The following is a 21897-nucleotide window of genomic DNA, read 5'->3' on the forward strand; positions in this document are numbered from 1 at the left end:
CTCACAAATCTAAATGGAGCATCCACGGAAAATGGAGAGAAAAGTGGCGGTGATTTGGACATCGTGAAGTAGGCTATTGATTCCCAACTTCATAATAAGAAGTTGCAAACGAGGTAAATTTCCTCGCGCCAAGAATATCACATAATTCTTCAGCAAACAATGGTGCAGAGTTGCTTCATCCCCAAAACATTCAATATTTCTTTTGCCCATTATTCTCAACCTGTTCCTTTTTGTTTTTCCTTGTTGACTGGGGAGGAATTCGAGGTAGGTAAAAATGGAAAGAAACGATCAACAAATAGAAAAATAACAGATTCCTCTTCTTAGAGTCCATTACTGTTATATTTTCGCACAAGTTTAACTGCAAATTTGTCAGCTGCGGTTTGCTTTCCGTTATGGTAGAAAGACCAAAACTTTTGAGAGGTGTCACTCGACTTCCATTGCCTCTATCAACGGCTCTAACTACTAACGTATCAGTCATCGGATGTAAACTTTTAAAGCTGAATTTGGAAGAAAAAGCTTTTGCTGACAGACCCATCGATGGCAAAATAAGCTTAGTCAAATCCTGTCTTAACATATCTTGAGTTGAGAGGAGCTGTGATGTAGCTTACATTCAACTTCAGATTATGGCGGTTTCCTCCTTCCTCTTTGTTGTTGCTTTTATCGATAGGAAATGGGGCTTAACAGGTATCTTGATCTTCAAATTGTATAAGTGAGAATCAAAAGAAATCACATGTAACGTTATTAAATCACATAACATCCAATTTATGTTAGTACTGACTACTGACGGTGACCTGTCCCTCTTCCCTGATCAATAGTATATAAGAATATGATCATGGCACGGACAAAATCATGTTCCGCTGATTTAATCAGTTCGTCAAAGCTCTATCCACAAATATCTCCATCTTTAATCAACTAAAGTTCTCCGAGTTTACATTCTCTAGTCCAATAGTAGTGTACATATCATATAAAAGAATTTTGCCCACTCCACATATATAATAGCCGATTTACGTCAGCAAGAATGTCAATGGTACCTGAGGCAGAAACAGGATGTTTCCATTTTGAGTTATGGGATGCTCCAATACAAACGAATGGAAAAGCTGTCACAGCAAGATGAAATGGAGTGACATCATTCCTGTTCATGCCAATGAGCACACCTTGTCTGGAAAACAGAGTTCTGAGATGTTAACACATTGAATACAATGGCCAACGTTCAATAACATAAATAATTCGACTTAGAAAGAGAACAATACATATACAAAAGAGAAGGGGAAAGAAATAATTTTGGTCTCAATCCTTTCTTCTCATAGGATCCTTTTACTATCCCTATACATAGAACTAGTCATTGTTGAGGCTCCTCACTTTCTGCTTTCGTGATTTTTTTCTCCCTCAATTGTATCTAGGGTTTCATGCACACTCAGTCAACAAAAACATACATCAAGAATACTCTAGAAGGATCACAAGCCAAAAGACTTAAACCCGGTTGAGACCAGCACAAATAAGACTAACTGTTTACCTTGGCCGGAGGTGCTACAACATAGGCGGCTGTCATCTGTGTAAGTTGTCTGAAGACCCATCATCCATGATCCAATTGATATATCCTCATGTGCATAACTCTTCAATGAAGCACTGCATAACAGAAAAAATGGAACACTTAAAAACAAATACAAGACACTAGAACCAGAAGTGTCAGTTTTCTTCGACGCAACACATCAAATAAGAGGAAGAACAACTCAGGAAAGAATTTCTATATAGGGGAGTGATATCAGATGCTCTTAGGTAATTTAAAAGTCATGGCTAAGCCCTTCCACTATTTTTTGGCACCGATCAAATATTCAAAGTCTTAACTAGGCCTTGTACAATTTGAGTCCTCAAAGTCCTCTTGTAGTGTTTTCTGTTATCAATCTATAATAATGCTTTTTTTTTTTTTTTTATAAGTATCTACAGTAATGCAATAATGATAAATTTAAGGGCATTTTTTTTTACTTTTCTTGTGCTGGTGGACTAATTCCAACTTTTCCGTCCGGGTTCTAGTGAACCTTCAATTCCGTGAAAGTCAATTAGGTCTTTAATCTTTGATTAGTCTAATCTAGGACATATCTTTCAGTTAACTCCAGCTGACCACTACTGTATTATTGGCCTTTAAAACGGGAGAAAAATGCAGTAGCTTTGAAGTTTCGGTGCCAATCTTATGTTCTTCATTGTGGCAAAAGGGTAAAAATAGTACTTCTAACTAATTATTTCTGAATATTGAAAATAGAAAATGAGCTCTTCTATTTGGTCAAAGAGAGTAATTTGAGAACTCCCATATTGGGCGATTGACATCTTTAGAATTGTAGGTGAACATCTAGATTAAGTAAGGCACATGTTAAGAATTTAAGAAAAAAGAAACTCTAAGCATTTAACATTGTGTTCTGATCTGAACTTACAGGACCTCAATATTGGAGAAAGTGTTTCTTCATTAATTGAGATTATATATTAACTTTCAAGTGAACTGAACTTTCTCCTGAAAATCAAAGATATTACGACTTTCCTCCTATTTTTAACAGTCTTTGGAATCAGGAATTAATATAAAATATTAGGATTAGGTGAAACTACATTGAGCAATAAATGGCTTAGTTAAGACAAAAGAATGAGTCAAGGAGGTACGTGATACTTTGAGAAGATAATGGTCCCTCGCTATAGTTTAACCTTTTTCTTAAATATGGAGACTGAAAAGCCTATTTAGGTCCTTTTAAAGGTGTTGTAGATAAACATAAGCTTAGTTTTCAGCAGAATGTTCCATACTTTTTTTTTTTTTTTTTTTGAGAAGGTAAAATGTTCCATTCTTATTTACTTATTAGTTGCCAAAACACTTAATTAAGAGAGAGAGAGAGAGGGAGGGAGAGAGAGAGAGAGCATTGGATAACTAAGTAGGCACCAAATTACCAATAAGTACGGAATAATGCTCTTAAATTTCTGAAAATATAGATGATGAAAGTGGTTTTTGCACACTAACATAGGACCCTAAATGCTTGCTTGTGATGGAAACTAGTATAAAGACCTGGTTGGGTATGTCTTTAATAGTTTTGGGGCACTTGGCTAAAAAGAGTATAAGGGTGTCCCTTTAGATTTTATGAATAGATTACGGCCTCCAAAAAGGACTCTATTATCTTTTGTCCAATATCCCACCCTCAACCTAACTTCTGCAAGCAATTAGCTGCAACGTCTGGTTCACCATTCCATTATGCATACCATGGACAATCTGGATTGAGAGGAATAGGAGATGTTTTGATGGAAAAAGGAGCAACTTCAACTAGTGAAACATAGATGCATTCAAAATATGTATTACTGGAAAAATGGAAAACACTGTTTTCAATATCCAGGATATGCTAAATAGTTAAATTTTGTAGGGATTTAACGTGATCAAGTATAGCTCTTTGTATTTTGCTACAGCACCTGTTGATACTGCTTTTTAATAAAATCTTGCGTTGTAAAAGAAATAGCTGCAAAAAGTTCAAAGGGGGCTCAAGTTGGTGTTGTGGAAATTTAGAAACCACTTCACCTAAAACCACAAACTTAAACTACGGCAAGAAGAGGATGAAAACATAAAGACTCCATATACAAGATAGCAAAGTCATGGATATGCAGGTTACCCACATATTCTTTACAAATCTCTATCAAAACTTTGTCCTAGGAAAGTGACTATTACTGATTTTTGGGTAAAAGCAAACATCCCTTTGAGCTTTTGTTAATTTAGGAAAATTTATGTTCCATCATACATGTATCAGAATGTTATGACAAACTAATTTGTGTTGAAGGGATGCCAGACTGTTATTTCAGATCATTACTTATGGTTTAAGTTCTAGTAATTGCAAAATGAGTAAGTAGAGGAGGGGCTAAGGCATCCTTAATAACCCTGGCAAATAAAGCTAACAAAATAATGATGATGAGCGCAATGGGTTTTGCTATTGCAGGGTGGGGAGAGGAAAACCCACAGCAGACCTACCCTAATAACAAATTCAGAGAATCACATGGTAGCTGCAACTAAAACAAATTAGAGTTCAGACAAAATCAAAGAAATACATGTATGGCTAAACTTTTTTCCAAAAAACTATAGCTAACCTGTTTATGTTAATGTACTGAGCCAAATTTTTGGAAAGCACCAGAACTGAACCAGCTGCATGTCGGAAGTACCTGAAAAGAAATTCATGTCATTTTAAAGTAGAGAGGAGGAGGGACAGGTACCAAGAAATTCACCAAGGTAAATAGACGACGTGGAAAATGGAAATTTTCCCAGTTGAGAGTTTCATTTTTTGAAAGAGGAATATAAGCATTCTAATAAGCCTGCACACAACTGAAACGCACAGCAAATGCACGACAATTAAGGAAAATGCAAATAGTAACTGAAAATAATTTAGCATGTGCCAACATTAGTGAATATTATAGTTAACCCTATTCACTTGAGAAATTCTTTAACAAATTAATCTAATTAGATATCAGGTATAATAAATTAGGCTTTCTATGAGCAGCTCCCAGTTCTAGATCTGCCACTTCATAGTAAGATAAGCAGAAAGATAAAGTTTACTAAAAGAATATCCGGAACACCTTGTACATAGGCTAAATAGATATATCCATGACATTTGACGAACTAATTCAAGCAAAGTCAGTTTTCATTCTAATCAAAACATCTAACAACTAAAATTACTATGCATAATTTTAGATGTGAGAATATACATACACCTGTTTTATTCCCCATAACAGACTTAAAAGTCATTTGGACCCTATAAGCATAAGCTTATATAAAAGCCAAAGTACCATATAAAGCAACAAGGAGGCATCAGTTTGAGGACTCAGTAATACTTACGACTTTTCATCTCCGAATTTCCACCATTCTGGCTCGTACCATGCCCTTCCCCTGGAAAAGGTGAAACTTAATGCTTAATGTATTGCATACATGATATTAAGCTGAGAAAAATCTGAAAGACAATCTTACTCTTCCGAAACTACTTCTCCTGATTTCATGCATCCAATGTAAGAACTATCTTGACCACGGCGTTTTTGGAGGAGCTCAATCAACCCATCTAATAGAATATAGTTAAACAGAATTTTAAAAAAGCCCACATCGAGGGGCTTGATTAAACATAATTCTAGAGGAAGGATAAGGATTTTACCAAGGTCAACATCAATGTTGTCATCAACTTTCACATAAAACTCTGCATCCCAAGTTTGTATTGCTGAACTAAAGAAATATTTAGCTTTCTTGGGCAATTCCTCCTGAGCTTCCTCATGACTTTCCTTTTAATAATTGGAAAAATATAGGTAAGCAAAAGTAAGCTGCATACAGAACAAGTCGACATGAAGCAAAAAGAATTAGGAGAATGTGTGCAGACTAAGCTCTAATGATCATTTACGCACATGACTTTTATTATTAACATGACATTTCTGCAACCAACATGTCTTTGCAGCAACTATTTGGATAGAACCCAATTCAAACTATACCACAATAAGATACAGATAGGTTAGGCAAAAATGAGTATGAACAAACTTACTAGAATCAAGAAATCTTTTGTCGCTTGATTCTCCTCATTAATATTGCGGTCCAAGCTATCACCTCGGTTGGGACTGCCAACAAGTTCAAGTAATCCAGAGATGAGCAAAGCCACTAAAAGCTCAAATAAGCAGAAATGCAAATTTCCAGTTTTCAGTAGGTAGCACAAACCTCCGACCAATTACAAATCGCACGACCACTCCTCTTTCTTCAAGTTTTGACAAAGCATCAACTGTCACAGAAAAGAAAATATTAGATGTATCAAAAGCACCAGCAATAGCAGAAATTTTAAATGGAAAATATCCAGATTTGCCTTTGTACTATTCGGAATTGCAAATTTTCCGTCCGTTACACTTTTGGTCCATTATACCCTCGCCATTAGCAAATCGTGTTATTTTTCCCTTGTCATTAAGGGAGCCCCAGCACAAAACGGGTAGACTCCACATATCCAAATTGTTCGAGAAGAAATTTCCAAATTTACTCCTCAACATTTGACTAAGGTTTAAATGAACCTCATATTGGAGCTTCCTTAGAGATCAAAGGTCAAAAATGAGATTTTTCCCTAGCATTGGCCGTAATATCAGACCAAAAGTTTAACAGAGGCAAAGTTGCTCAGTTTCAGCGCTGGTACAAAGACAAATTTGCCCTTCTCCCTTTTTAAAATAAAAATCTAATCAATGTCGTGAAGGACGTGTAGCAGGAGTCAAAAGTTGTACCATGAAACTTTACACCCTATCTTCAACAAAAAAATGAAGTTTTATTACTTCTAAACAAACATCAGGAAGCTCTGTGTTTGATCAATGAGTGAAAACTTCAAGAAAAGTTGAAAAGCAAATAGAACTAAATGCCAAACTGTAACTGATCCAGTAAAATGTGAAACTTGCGAGCAACCAAAGCCATCACTCCAAGATAAGTTTCCAAATTAAAAGAAAATAAACACAATCAATGATATTTTCATAATTATTACTTATTGTAGTCAGCTCTAAAGAGAATATGCACCAATTTCAGCTATTCCAAATGTTTCTAGCTCAAAATCTACTTGCGTTAGTTAGGCCAATAACTCCATCTGTCTTTAAAAGCGAAAAAGCAAAAAGTGCAAAACAGTACACGGGGCTTGAAGAGAAAAGCTAGATGTGAAGCATACGCTTCTTTGAAGCGGAGCGCACAATTTACGTGAAATTAAAAGATATTGAAGATTTACAAATTTAGTACAATAACAATTAAACTTCATTTTAAGTAAAATAATTAATTTCAGCTTCCAGTATACAACAATTTCCAAGGTAAACCAACTACTCAAAGTTGAGAACCAAAGAAGTGACTTTGTGTGTAATTGTTTGAAGCGCACACTTCCCTAGAGCGGATGACTTCACCCATGAAGCGATAACCCATTATTTTGCATCTTGCCTCACTTTAAGTGACGAAGCAATAGCTTTTAATAACATTGATCTATCGTGATATCATGTCATCTACAAAGACAACTACACTTAAAAGACTTGAAATAACATTTCCATCTTCACTGGGCCACTCAAACCATCTTCCATTACTTATCAAAAGGCATTTTTGAGGGTTCTGAGCGCGTCAAACTATGCATATTTTGACCACTTAAACCATGCACAGATAGACATCAAATGGACTAATATCATTAATTTGATAAGGTGAATAATTTTATTGATGTAGCCATATTAGAAAAATATGTGCAAACAAGCCGAAAGTCAAAAAGTAGAGAACCGACAGTAAGGTTAGATCTCTACAAAACTCACTCAATCATCTATACTAGCAGGGACCTCAGGGGTGCACCGAAAAGAATCTAGAGACAAGAGGCTATTCCTCAAATGTACAAAATCATTCTTAAGTCTTAACCCCTTAAAACGTTATCCTATTTCTCTCCTCCATTTTGATTTTAGTTAAGGGCCTACTCCTCTCGTTCCATATAACCCACATAAGAGTTAGAGAAGAAACATCCAATGTTGTGGGTCTTCTCTTCCTTCTTCAGAAACCCAGCTAAAATGGACTAATGTCAAAATAACAAGCTATGACAAAATTTGAAGGCACCATATACATCAACGAGTTTTAATCTGTTCTTTTGCTTTCGGGATGGCAGCTTCAGAGTTACGATAATCTCTAAGATTTAGCTCATCATACATCAATGATGGCATACCATTATACATATGTTTCAGAAAGAAAAAAAAACATAATATCCATGCCCAAAGCAAAATTAATATCGAGACTGACCATTTGGCAGCCAAGACCCTCTGATCACATTTCTCCTCAATCGACCTCCAAATCCCGTATAAATTCCTATAACAGCCAGAAGTTGTTTGCCTGAAGATGAACCACTCTGTTTCAACTGATTCTTGAGGTAACCTTGACTCTTAGCCACTGTTAATTCCATTTCAACTTCAACTATTCTCCTCTCCAGATCCCTGGAAAAATATGGGATGTCTAAGTCAGCTCAAATGCAATGGTCTGCACATGCTTGTATATGCATTTACGTTTAGACAAAAGAACAGGGGAATCTGAAAACCGTACTTGCATCCTAAAACCATTAGCTTGTCTTCCACTGTCAGCATCTTTGGTCTCTGCCATATTAATCCAATGCAATATTAAGAAGAAAGAAACAGGCAAAAAAACTAGCTAAATAAGTAATATCAGGTCTTTAAAGCTCAGATAAGTGTTGAAGCCAACACCATTAGAAAATGCTAACATCATTAGCAGTACCAAGTAAGATACTGTATAGACCTATCCGTGGCACCATTATACGTAAGCCAATGATCCAATCTTCAAGCCACTGCTTAGACCATTAGTATTTCGTGAACATGTAAGGAAAAACTTCTAACATCTAGAAAACATAACCCTTTAGTGGAGTTCATCTGATAGCGCATCTGAAAGATGATGTGAAAAAGTCAAAAAACAAATCGTCGCAATAATCCTATATTATATAGATCAAACGGGCTGCTACCATTAGGATCATTTCATTTTCCCATATAAGTCCCATCAATAAATAATCCATGGTGTAACCTCCAGAGCATTTCCAAATACAGTAATAATTGGGTCTTCCCTAACATTGAGACACCACAATAGCACTTCACAATATTCCAAGACTTTCCTTCCCCAAATTTCTTGGAGCACAAAGAAGATCATTCTAAGAAATTAGAAATACTCCTTATGTCCTGATCTATATAACACTTCTAGTTTATCTGATCCTATTTCCTTTTAAGTCGGTTCCAAAAAAAAAAAAAATGACCTAGTTCTAAATTTGGAAACAACTAAACTTAATCTTCCCATTTTTTCCTTAGTGACAAGCTTTTATAACCACACAAATGTTATGACTTGTGTAAGACCACAAGTTTATAAAGTCTTTTAATCACACAACTGTTATGGCATGTTTAAGACTACAAACATCGAAAGTCTCCATCTCATTCTTCTTTCTTTTTTGTTGATGAAGTAAGGTATTTCATTCACAAAACGGCATCAAGAAGATCCATAGTTACAACTTACTCTCATTTCATTCTTAAAATTCGTCCCCAATCAAACGAAGGGAGTATATTTGGAGAGTCAAAGTGGTTAGTTTTTTTACTTCAATTTTTCAAACATTTGTTTTAACAAAAAATTGTAATTAGCAGCAAGTTTAATGTAGTTTCTAAAATGTATAACTTTATTTCAAAAATCAAGTAAAATTTATCCGATTCAGTTGAAAATCAGATGTTCTAAACTGGTAGTGTGAATCACAGAGTGTAAAATAAAACTAGTGTAGAGAAAAGAAGAAGAAACCTGCTCAGAATTCTTCTTCAAAAGACTAGCTAACAACACTCTATTCTCTGCATCTTGCCATAACCTAAATAAAACCGTAATCACAGCACATTGAAACTTTATAAAATAGTTAATCAAACAAATAACACATTGGAGAGTGTGCACATAATTGAATAAATGTACCTGCCAGCGACATATAACCAAGCGAAGCAGGATATTAATGCCATAACTAATGAAGGTTTAGATGTTTGAATTGACTTTGATTTTGATCTCCTTTCTGATTTTGACGAAAACGACGTCGTTGGCAACATGCTCTCCATGTCTTCCCAATTGAACAAAAACTGGACAAGACAATTTAATTCAGCAAAAACGCTCAATCAAATTGAGAGCATTTGTAGATGGCAAATATTCAGGATGATTCACAGAGTAATCAGTGTCAATTACGGAGATCTCAAAGGGTAAATCGAAACTTTGATTGGTTGAAAAATGAGTTTTGGCGTTTTCTGGCACAGCGGCTGCTTCAATGGACGGGGAAGTCAAGAAAATACATGTCTTTGAGGTTCACTTAAGCCCGTCTATTTTCATATTCACATACTTTGCCCCTAGCTACATTAATTTGGTGAGCTATTTTTGTCCCACAACTTGTCTAGGAATAGTTTTAAAAAAAAACGCATGTGGGAACTTTTAAAACAAAATAATTTCAACATTCCTTCTTATTAACATTATATTTCTTGTAATTTACATTCATATTTTGATTTTTTATAATTTAATCTATCTATCATTAATATGATTTCTCCAGTAATTTAATTAATAATAATAAAAAAAGCTACCCGGTCACTAAGCTCCCGCTATTTGGGGGTCCGAGGAAGGGTCAGACCACAAGGGTCTATTGTACGCAGCTTTACTGAGCATTTCTGCAAGAGGTTGTGTTCACGGCTCGAACATGTGACCTCATGCATTTTTTGTATATAAAAATGTTACTTTTTTACTTAAAAGTACTCGTTATTATCCAAAAAAGAAATTAACGTATTTAGCTTATTATTGGTAAAAAAAATGAGCCCCCAAAGTTGGGGGCTTATAGCACAAGCTTTAGGTGCTTCATCCTAAAGCCGGCCTTGCAGCATAGAAAGAAATCTTCAATGAATCTGTTAAGTTTGGAGGTTTAGTTTGGAAAACCTATCTGCTAGAGTGTATAGCATTAGTTACTATTATTAATTTTAATGGAAGTTTAAAGTCCAGTAGTCTATCTATCCTATTAGTTACTAGGGAAAGTGCGGTGACAGGGCCCCAAGAAAGTTTTTTTTTAGGAATTTAGACCCCAATTTTTAATTATAAGGTGGCAGGACCCCTTGAGGATTAGTGTTAATTAAGTGGAGACAAGTTAGCTGAGTGTCAAGACAAATCCCCAAGTTTTAAAAATACATTTTCCTCCAACAATTTAAAAAAAAATATAAAAAAAAAATTATAACTATTCCAAGCTTTCAAACCAGCCCCTAAGTTTTAAAAATTACACTTTTGTTTGAATCAAATTATTAATTATTTCCCCAAAATAGCAAAAAACCCAGCTGCCCCAACTTCTTCTTCTTCTTCTTCTTCTTCTTCTTCTTCTTCTTCTTCTTCACGACCATAGCCATTAATTCCCTTCCCCTAGCTTGTTCCTGATTGTAAAATTACTCATATTCAACCCCGCCCCTCCGTCTTGCTCGGATTTATCGCCCTCAGCTCCCTTTATTCGTCTTGCTAGGATACCTCCATTTTTGTTCCGGAATTTTCATTCAAATTATCAAAATTGGTCACCAGTTTATAAGTTCAATTGCTTGTGCATTTATCGCAATAGCTATAGTCGTCTATACTTGCACTTGGTAAGTTGTTGCTGCATTTGTGAGGATTTCATTTTGTGGTTCTGCAGATCTCTACAAAATTGATTTAATAAACAATTTTTTTTCCAGTCATTTCCTGTTTAATCAACTCTACTGTACAAGATTTATTTGAATGAAGTTATTTTAGACAATCTGTTATTTTATTAGTCTAGTTGAAGTTATTTTAGATGAACTGTTCTTTTATTAGTCTAGTTTAGTTGTTATGGAGGATGGTATTGTAGTACGCGGAGAATATTATGGTGAATGGGTGGAGACTTCAGATTGCTGGATTTGGCATTCCAGAACAAAGGTGACAGTACCAATTGAAATTCAAAGGTCATGTACATATAAGCAGTTGTTTGAAAGCGTCATTAAAAGTGGTCAGCTGAAATGCTCGCCTATCAACATGACGATTAGTTATACGATTAGTGTTGCGTCTACTAGGGAATAAATAGCTCCTGCATTCATAAAGACGAATTGTCATGTCTGTTTGTATCTTCTTGATATTGCTTGTGATGGTTCTAGGCCCATTCTAAATATAAATGTGGATGAGAGTTATGTTGGAGGTTCAAATACCACGACGGGAACATCACCCCAACTACCACCATTATTATCTCTTGAAGAATCCAGGAATAATCCTTGTCAAGAAAATTACGACGATTTTGCCATTGATTTCAGCAAATATGGCTCATCAGAGTATGCTACAACACAGCCCAGCCAAAGCCTGATAGGTGACGCTGGTTTTTTCCGTGGGCAAACATCAATGATCACAAAGGCATTTGTAAATGCATTGATGCCAACTTTTATGAAAATAAATCATGGATCACAGAAAAGGTGGCGAAGCCATACTATGGATACCGCAGAAGCATCTATATCTAGGAAAGGAGATATAAATGATCAATGTGCAAAAAATATGGCCACAATAAGACGACTTGCCCAAAAGCTTTGTCACGCAATGGAGACTGATTTGTTTTCCTTCAAATTGTTGTAATAATCTTCTATCTAGCGTTCTGTTTTTTTTAGTTTGAACTTCTTGAATTTGCTATGTTGTGTTGTGAATTTGGAACTTCTATTGTATTGTCAAGATATTGAATTAACTGTACTATTTAGCGTTCCTGATACATATTTAGAATCGATGGTATTAGAACTCCTTTACGGATATTAGAACTCAGATATTCGATAATTAAATTTCAAACTGGATGATAGGCAAACTGATCACTAGACTGCCTTTATAGTTATTAGAACTGCAGATATTCAATATTCAGAATTAAAACCGGACCAATTGATGAATTGTAAAGTCTAATCTAGGACTTGAACATGGGAAAATAAATTTGTACTGAAAACTGTAAATAATACAAAATAGAAATAGATATTAATATCATTAGCATTAATATAATATGAATGATTACATCCAGGGAGAATAATAAATATGCTATATAATAAAAAGCTAATTAGGCATTATGAGGGGGTGAATTGGTAGGGCTGTTGAAGTCTGCATTAGGAGGGGGAGAATCTGGAGGGCTGTTGAATTCTGCAAGAGCATGTCCTCTTTCCTCGAGAAGTATAGTGAGTATCCTCTCTATTCTTCTGACGGCCTCGTTGAGTTTTTTAAACCGTAACCCCAATGTTTAGTGTTGCAGTGATTGATTTCATGATTTAGATCTCTTATGTCAGTTTCTAGACCTCCAAAATCCCATAACAAGATGTCACGACCCAAACTGGAGGACCGCAACTGGCACCTGGTGCCCTACTCGACCGAGCGCCAACGTTCATTTCATCTCTTCTAATCGTTAGACTCATATAATATGATAAGGCCATATTAACATTGGGCGTATTAACATTTATTCTTTAAGAAGCGTAACTCTAGATATGATAAACAACCCAAAAAAAAAGTATATATATATACGAGCCAACAAGGCCGCCATGATAGACCAATGGCATCATATGCATACTACACACCGGACACTATCTGTAAAGACTCTAACATGGAACACCAAACTAGTACATAGGTCGGGATAGGGCCCCCGACATAACCCAACATACAAAATGATATATACATATGTACCTTGACTCGGTAATGCTCTGGATGAAAGTGAAGCTCACCGATCCAAGCTGATATCCAAGGATAGCCTACTGTGAGAGGTTTTCTATCCGTCTAGCTGCACCTGCATGACATGAAACACAGTGTCCCTAGTAGGGGTGTTCATGGTTCGGTTTGGGTCGGTTATTAATTAAAACCATAACCAAACCAATTTAGTCGGTTTTTAAATGTCTAAAACCATAACCAAACCAAATAAAATAATAACCACCGGTTTGGTTATTGTCGGTTTGGTTCGATTTTTCGGTTTATGACTAGTAGCCATGAGACTTATCAGTAAAGCATTAAAAAGTTGGAAAAAAATTATAACTTTTATTTATAGTTTAAGGTGGAACATACATCATAGAAACATTTTCACTATTAGTGATTGTGTAGTACTCAAGTTACCCAAAGTTGCTAAACTATTACATATAGAGCTAAAAACTAACTTAGTAATGGCTGCACCATTTTTGTCATCTTAATACACATACCTGGAAATAAAGTAGAGCATAGGAGCTTTTAGTTGTTGTTACAAACATACATATTAATTAAACATAAAGACTACCTAAAATTAAAATGAAAATATATGAAATAAAAAAACTTTGTGTAATGATCCCAAACTTTAGGGCAGTACTTGCATTTTGCCCTCAATTCTCCCATTTTATTAAAAAAACTTTGTGTAATGATCCCAAACTTCAGATGTTTTTCTATCATTATCCCCAAGGCTAGGGTCTCGACTATAAGGAGTTGTTCTTTTCTGCTTTTTAGGAGGATTACCCACGGAAGAAGTGTTAGGGCATTACCATGTGCTTGAATTGCAACAAATGCTGATGTTACTGAAGTTTAGGACCCATTCAGACAAGAAAAAAAAAGTATAAATTCGAAAAAAAAAACAAAAAAAAAAAACAACCTAAAATCAAATGGCTGACAAAGAAAGGCTAAGTTAAAGATATTAGACTCTAACGTGAGCTTCTGTTAGTAGGTTTACACTTAAAAGAGTTAAAAGACTTAAAGACACGGGCTTGGACATATTCTTAAAAACATGGGCCTTAAACAATCATGTGAAATAAGTAGACCAAAAATCAAATTAATGATTAAAAGGTATAAATATCTATAATTATTTATAAATAATTATAAAATTTATGTATATAATTTATCGGTTTGGTTCGGTTATTTATTCGGTTACTTTTTAATAGAACCATAACCAAACCAAATATTATTGGTTTTTAAAATTTAAAACCAAATCAAACCAAACCAAACCAAATGACGGTTTTTTTATTCAGTTTGGTTAAATTTTCGGTTTGATTTTGGTTTTAACCAAAACCGTGAACAACCCTAGTTCCCAGGCAAAGGGACGTCAGTATGAATAATGTATTGAATATGTAAAGCAGAAATGAAACATAACAATAAGACATAATCAATGAGAGGGACATAAGCATCAACATGTACCTTTGGGCTGCCATTGTGGCTATGAACATGCATACTTATACTATTATACTTAAGTATATATGCGTATATAACATCATTGGCCTCATTGGGCATCTTTCTTATAACAGCCTCTGTGGGCATAATCATCACCATATAACCAGCTGATCAGGTGCTGGTGTGTATATAACACCATTTCCTTTCCCATAACCCATAGATATCGTATATGCATATATAACAAACACCTTTGATCATAGTGTGTGTTTGTGTGTGTGTGTGTGTGTGTGTGTGTGTGTGCAAGAAGACTCTTATGGAACATTAGAACATCTTACGGAGTGACTTGTAGTCGACAACCCTCTGAATACATTATGAATATCAACATCATTATCATATGCCTCAAAAGGCACTTAGGAATCATATCTAGACATACTTTGAATACATAACATAGGAATGAATAACATGGACATTCTTAGCTTTCAAGAGTAGAACCAAATTATGGAATGACATTATGTTTACGTTTCGCTTACCTGGATCATGCCAAATGAAAGAGAGTTAGCCTTAACATAACTTCAACCTACATCAAGGTATTAAAACTATGGTTAATGCCATGGAAGAACTCAAAACACTTTTCTAAGCTAGTAGCTCTCTTACGGCAAATTGGGCAACAATTCTCCTACATTTCCTCACTTCACCGAATTCAAAACAGCTCCAAACAACAATATTAACAATATCAACAACCAATCCCATCCATTCATCCCCTTAACAATGTAAGACCAATTCCAACAATTCAAACAATAGTACAACGAGCGACAAGCTCGGTTTATGATTAAACAACTGTAGTTTTAAACCCCTTATTCTTTCTAGAATTTATCAACAACACTAACCACAACATATTCGATTATTCCTACTGATTTTCAGCCAAATACAACTTTAAAACGACCCCATAATAATTCCACAAGTTCAGCAACTCAAAACTGATTTTTCAGATTATTAAAACACATTTCCGACTTATCTTTTCTTTCAAATCGAGCAACACAACCAACAATATATAATTAAGCCTCTTCTCATGTAAACTACCCATGAATTCAACTTAGAAACAAGTTCACAACCAGCCAATAGTGGCGCAACAACAAACAACATACTACTCTTTCGAAACTCGCAAGTTCTAGTCTTTACAATCGAGCTATAACTCGTAGAAGCTTAGGGAAAGAGAAGCATAAACTCTCCTTGAACTGATTAGAACCAGCTGAAACCTAGGCTCTCTTCAGCTGGAAATAGCCTCCAAACAGCTATAATAAAGAGGAAGAGAAACTAGCAAGAACTTCGGATTTTTCGGGACTAGAATCACTTGTTACCCTTGAAATCACTTAGGGTTTGTATGAAACCCTTGAGAGAATATTCAGGTCTCTCTCTCTTAAGCTCTTAAAATCTGAAAAGTGAATAAGAGATATGTGTGCAATCAACCCCTTTTAAAAGGCCCATGGCTGTGTCACTCTTCACTTTTTTTTGGTGGATTAATTTCAGCCTCTCCTTTTAGCAAGTAGGTGATGCACCTAATTTCTTAATTAATAGGTGTCACATGCTAGTCCTTTATCGATTTAAACATGTGTCCTATCCTTACTTCGTAGTTAAGATACGTATCAAGTAGCTCAAGCAAGTGGGACAGGAAGTAAGTTGGTGAAGAGGCATGTTGAGTAAGCAAGCAACTCATTTTTATTTGCCTAAAATCTCATTTCTCAAGTTTAAGTGCATTTGAATGAAAATACGGGATGTAACATGCTCCCCCCCGAAGGACATTCATCCTCGAATGTTAAGTCGCACAAAGGGCCTATTGATTTTGAGGCTCTTTATATCACTTTGACAGAGCTTTCTGTATAATTCCAACATACCCTTTACCTGCACATAGTCCAAAAAACATACTATATGTTGTACAGGGTTGGGTATATCACGGTAGTAGTCTCACTGGACCATAAACCATTTAACGTAACTTATTATCATCTCATATCTCCTACGCTCGAATAGACAGTAATGCCTTAAATCTTAATACCTCTGATAGTCTATCATGTTGTTTCCTCACGATGCTAATTTCTTGGTTCTCAACTTGCTAGCCAATATGGTAATCAAGACCCCTTTTTGTTAAGCCTTCCACAACTTTTAGCTTGGTTACTTACCCAACTCATTGAATTACTTTATGTAACCCTGCACATCGTGGGCTGAGTTTGTCATTTTTATCAAATTGTATAACGCTGTTCATTGGCAAAATTTCAAGGCTACCCTTTCCATTTGAATCAACTCTAAGTTACATCATCGCTTATTTATTTAAAACTTTTGTCCGTCCTAAGTTACCCTTAATGTCCTTGTATTCACTTTACTTCTTCCACCACTTGGTGGGCTAGATTTGGTCCAAACGGTCTCGTCTTCTTGGTTTTCAATCATCCAGTCAGAGTCCCACATTTATACATATGTAATGATAATTATCATTATAGTCAACTTAATAAAGAAGTAAGCACCTATCTCCTGCCGATTCTTGCTTCAAAACTCGCATAAATTTTGATCATGTTTTTCGTATCCTGGGTTAGCTTATCAGATTCCTGATGTTCCACCTTAACTTATTGGTTAAAGCTTTGTCATTTTCTTCTTCGTATTATCTTACCAATATGTTGCTTTCAACCCATAGTACATTTTCGTTGAACTTAGATAACTAAACAATAGAAGTAAGAAACCTCGATTATAATCTTATCTTATAACCCAGCTTAGGGCATCACTTGAATCAAGTTCAGAAGGTATGACTCATTCCTGTTAACTTCATTCCCTATACCATACCAACGTAAGATCCTTATATTGTCATTTCCCCACTTTGACCACAAGAAGTGATTCCACACAACAACATCCTCGTTCTTGGGGTTCACCAACTTAATATTAATATCAAATAATCGCTTAGATCCCCACGATATCCTTTCTTTCCATCATTTGTATGCGTAAAGCTTCCCATTAAAAATTCATCATTAAATGTATACTGAACTGCAATTTTGTGTTCCAACGATTTACTACACCCATTAGGGGCCCGTCATGTCTTAAAATCTTACATCGTTGCTTATCCTTTCCTTACCTCTAATCAGTCTTACTTGGCCCCAAAATAACCTTTATAAAGCCGTAACAATTTCGTAGCATAAATGTGTAAGTATTACCCGTCATAGTGCCTTGTTGATCACATTCTTCGCCTCCATTCTACAAACTGTGCATCATGTTGGTTCATCTATTACTTGCATTTCAGGTAACACTTAACTTTTCAAGACACCCTTGTTCATAATATCCATAAGGTTACATGCGCATTAGTTAGCCCGCGTCACATTACTGGAAACTTGAATTTCCCATACTACGACAAACTTCTTACAACTCTCATCTCTCTGGTGATATAGGGAATTGATCATAGTCTTTCGGCACCTTAACCCATCTTCCTTACCATAGCCTCAACTTCCTCTATATAGAGGCATGGTTCCCTTCTTGATCCATAGGTAATATCGTCTTATCTTTCCGTTGATACCTAGTTGTTGTTTACCCCAAAATTTGAAGTAAGATAGCTCTCTTCTGTGTTTCCATAATTATCCGTAACGCACTCAGTCATTTGTCGTACCACATTAATATGCAACTTTAGTCAGCTGACATTCAAAACATTTCACAAATACAACATGTCGTGATTGCTCCTTTAGGGTATGTCAACATCATAGCTTGTTTGCACCCTCAAGTTATATCAATAAGTTTATCTCCTGATCCTGGAACATCCACTCACAAGCATAAACTTAATCATTTACTAATTCCATTCCGTTATTGGAGCTACAACGGAAGGAACCCTTTTTCATGGGGACTTCTACTAGTAACTTTCAAACTTTTCAAGTCCGTAGGTTTAGGCCAACTCTTTACGTACTCTCACTAAATGCTATCCGAGCGGGAAAACACTTATCAGCTTAAATCTGAACTTGCGATGTTCATATCGTCCTCAGTAAGTACTTTACTTGTTTCTCCCTTGAATGGGGATACACCGGCATATCATCTATAGTTACTGTTACGAATGCGTCTTCCTTCCGACACGTCCATAATAGTTATCCATGTCTTACCGATCTCGAACAATTGTTATTAATCATCCTATTGTTTTCCAAAAATCCTTCTTCATTACGTATTCCTTTCAATTCTTTCTATTTCTGCTTGAGTTTACACATGAGTCCTCAGACGTGTCCCACTTACAACAATAAGTTAGGTAAGCGATCCTTCCTCGAAAACAATGTTCGTCCTGTACTATAATATTATTAACACTTTAACCTCAAACTTCAGTCGATCATAGGGGACCCTATCAATGTCCAGGTTAATTTACTTTTCGGAAAGCTATTCGAAATTCTCCTATTATCCAATAGTAGGGGGAATGTATGAACATTTCTTAGCAGCTGTATTTTGCTTTCCTTCAATTAGTAACCATTTTTCATCTTTAGGTGTAGCGAAATTACTTCTTTCCTCTTATAGGATTAACTTGCCTCGGAACTTAAGTCCACAAACTCTTCTTCTCGGGACTTTTTTTTGAATTCTACTTCAACTTATTGACCCTAAATTAAGTCACACGCCGGATGATTAACTAATACACGAACAACTCTTTCATTCCTATATGACTTATTCTCTCTATTTGTAATTTTGAGTTAAGCCGTATGTGCTTCTGATCATCTATTACCCATCTTTACCACACGTTTATATTTCTCTCTGTGTCAGTCCATGCTCCTTATCAATTTTGCCTATATAATCTCATAACAAATTTTTAGATAATAACCAATTATATTTTTGTCACTTTACAACTCATCGAGTGACCCATACCATCTTTTAGCCCTTTTTAACCGTATTTAATCTTGTTAGGCTCGGAAGTGGTATAATTACCTTCGTAAGGACCTCGCAACCTCATATCGTATTATCATGGATACGAAATATCATAAACTTTATAATATGTACTCTTTTCTCATTCCATCATTTGTACTTCACCTCTAGCTTATAAATTGTTCGCATCTTACTGATTGCTCCTTGTTACACCTCGTAGTTTCGTGTGTTGAGATTCGAGCTACCTTTCAGGAGGTATGTGAGATTATATGTGTTTATCTTATGGTTATGAGGTTTTAAGTTCATATAATAAGCTATGGAAGGATTGGAGGATAAGTGATATAAGGAAATTAAGTTTGTGGGAACTTTGGAGAAAATATGAAGGGTAATTTTGGCCCAACTTGGAGAAAGAATATCTTTTAGTATATGAGGAGTTTTGGAGCAAAGAAAAATCCTAAATTGAATTTCAGGAAGTCTAGTTTCCAACGCAAAAAATCGCGTGTTGATCGGACATCGGGATCAAACGTTATGAGCATTTTAAGACAGACTATCCGAGCAGAGGATTTACTCTGCGCGAATGCGCCCCAAGGTGGCGCGAACGCGCAGAGCAAAAGGTAGGTCGGTGCAAACCGACTCTAAGACATTATATAAAGGGGGTTTACCATTATTTTCATCCCATAACCCGTGGAAACCATCCCCAACCCTATGGAACCTTCTCCAAACTTCCGCCATAAAATTTTAGAGCGAATCAAGTGGAATCTCCGAATTAAGGTTTGGACAACGTATGGTTGTGATTATAATATTGTGTTGCGGTGAATTTTGGCTTGGATTCAAGTTGGAAAGTGAAGATATTACAGTTCTAGCGGGAGTAAGGTATGAATCTCTCCTTATTAATATTAATTCCGATTTATTTGCGAAGATAAAGTTATTAAATAGTCGTATTACAAGTTGGCTAGTTGAGAAATTCGAAAAACATCGTGTGAGATGTTTTAGGGAATATATTGGTATTGATAATGATGTTGTTGATGTTGGTATTGGTATTGTTGTTGTTGGTTGTTGATATTAAGATTTCGGGCTAGGCATATAAACAGAGGAGATGCTGCCCGAATTTCAGCAGATTCTAAATGGATTTAAATTGAAGGCTTAAGATAAGCATGTGACAATGAGCCTAACAATATTATGAATGGTTTATATGTAGATTTACGAGCTTGGAAGGATAAATGTTGAGTAGTTAAGGAGACCAAAAGGTATGTTAAGGCCAGTCCCTTTCTTTCAAAAGGCATGATTCCCATGTAATGATTCCATAACCTTCTTACTTTCAAATGTTAGAAGTTCCTGATTCTTAAAAGCTTCTTATGGTACTAAAGATGAGATATTTTCCATGATGAACATGATGATGATGATTCAAGATTTTGGAAATCTTCTTCAAAGTTCAACTCTTTAATTCAAGTTTTGGAGCATTACCAGGTATGTAGAGTTACTATCTACGTGTAAGAACATCATTGTTCTTCCCCACGCCTCATAATCCATAAATTATGATTCTTTACGAAAACTAGGGTTTCTATACCGTACTCCTAATAACCCTAGGTCCATGTCCATGATTATAGTATGTACGAATTGTTAAAATTCCATCATTGAGTTCTTAATATTTCTTTATGATTATTAAGAATCTGTCCGTAATCTATGAAAAATCCGCATATCTCATTCCATGGGTTCATGCATGCTAGTTTATGATATATTATGCTATTTTTAAGAAAATACTATACATGTTTTACAAGTTCATGCAAGCAAGCTATAATTTACGATATCCATGTACAAGCAAGTTATATTCATGAAAACCATGGGCAGCAAGTGCCACTTATTTTACATGTTCATGATTTTGGGAGTTGCTTTAATTACCGAGGAAGGCTTCAGATAGCCTGAAACTACGTAGCCACCGTAGGATGAGGATCGCTCCACCTATGTCCCGGACGATCTCTCATAATGACTGGATCCTTTCATATTTTAATAAATCTCATGTTCCCTGGTAAGGACTGAGTGTTCTGCTGGCGGGACGCAAGCACCAGACCATGGATCGATTATAAGTTATTGCTCTCCCTACTTGTGATATTTTTACCATGTTATATATATGTGTGTGTGTATGTATGTATGTATGTATGTATGTATTCATGTTCATGACCAGGTTTCAGTTCCTATCATTATTATTTCATGTCCCATGTTATTTCATTCAGTTGCTTTACATACCAGTACATTCAAAGTGCTGACGTCCCTTTTCTATTGCCCGGGGGCCTGCATTTCATGATGCAGGTACTGATTTGCAGGACGACGTATGTGCTCAGTAGGACAGCACTCGTATCAGCTTATTGGTGAGCCCCATCTTATTCGGGGTTTAGTCAACTCTTTGT

General features: G+C 35.7%; 1 protein-coding gene across 1 annotated transcript; it reads right to left on the bottom strand.

The window, feature by feature from the left end:
• Positions 1 to 726: 726 nt before the first annotated feature.
• LOC132636164 (hydroxyproline O-galactosyltransferase HPGT3) lies at positions 727 to 9847 on the bottom strand. The gene is made up of 12 exons (XM_060352880.1): positions 9461 to 9847; positions 9299 to 9362; positions 8057 to 8106; positions 7760 to 7950; positions 5699 to 5759; positions 5529 to 5601; positions 5151 to 5274; positions 4973 to 5060; positions 4844 to 4894; positions 4102 to 4173; positions 1514 to 1626; positions 727 to 1159 (listed from the first exon to the last, which is right to left on the bottom strand). The coding sequence occupies exons 1-12, from the start codon at positions 9595 to 9597 to the stop codon at positions 1137 to 1139; spliced, it is 1047 nt and encodes a 348-aa protein (XP_060208863.1). The 5' UTR covers positions 9598 to 9847; the 3' UTR covers positions 727 to 1136.
• Between the last annotated feature and the right edge of the window lie 12050 nt (positions 9848 to 21897).

Source organism: Lycium barbarum, chromosome 4 (genome assembly GCF_019175385.1).
Source record: "Lycium barbarum isolate Lr01 chromosome 4, ASM1917538v2, whole genome shotgun sequence".
NCBI lineage: Eukaryota > Viridiplantae > Streptophyta > Magnoliopsida > Solanales > Solanaceae > Lycium > Lycium barbarum.

Bases quoted from the DNA above. Each gene is read 5' to 3' on its own strand.
- LOC132636164 (XM_060352880.1), bottom strand. From the start codon at position 9,597: ATGGAGAGCATGTTGCCAACGACGTCGTTTTCGTCAAAATCAGAAAGG. The intron at 5,602-5,698 runs GTTTGTGCTACC...ACTTGTTGGCAG, and splicing joins CGATTTGTAATTGGTCGGAG to TCCCAACCGAGGTGATAGCT. The intron at 5,275-5,528 runs GTAAGTTTGTTC...AATTATTAAAAG, and splicing joins CAAAAGATTTCTTGATTCTA to GAAAGTCATGAGGAAGCTCA.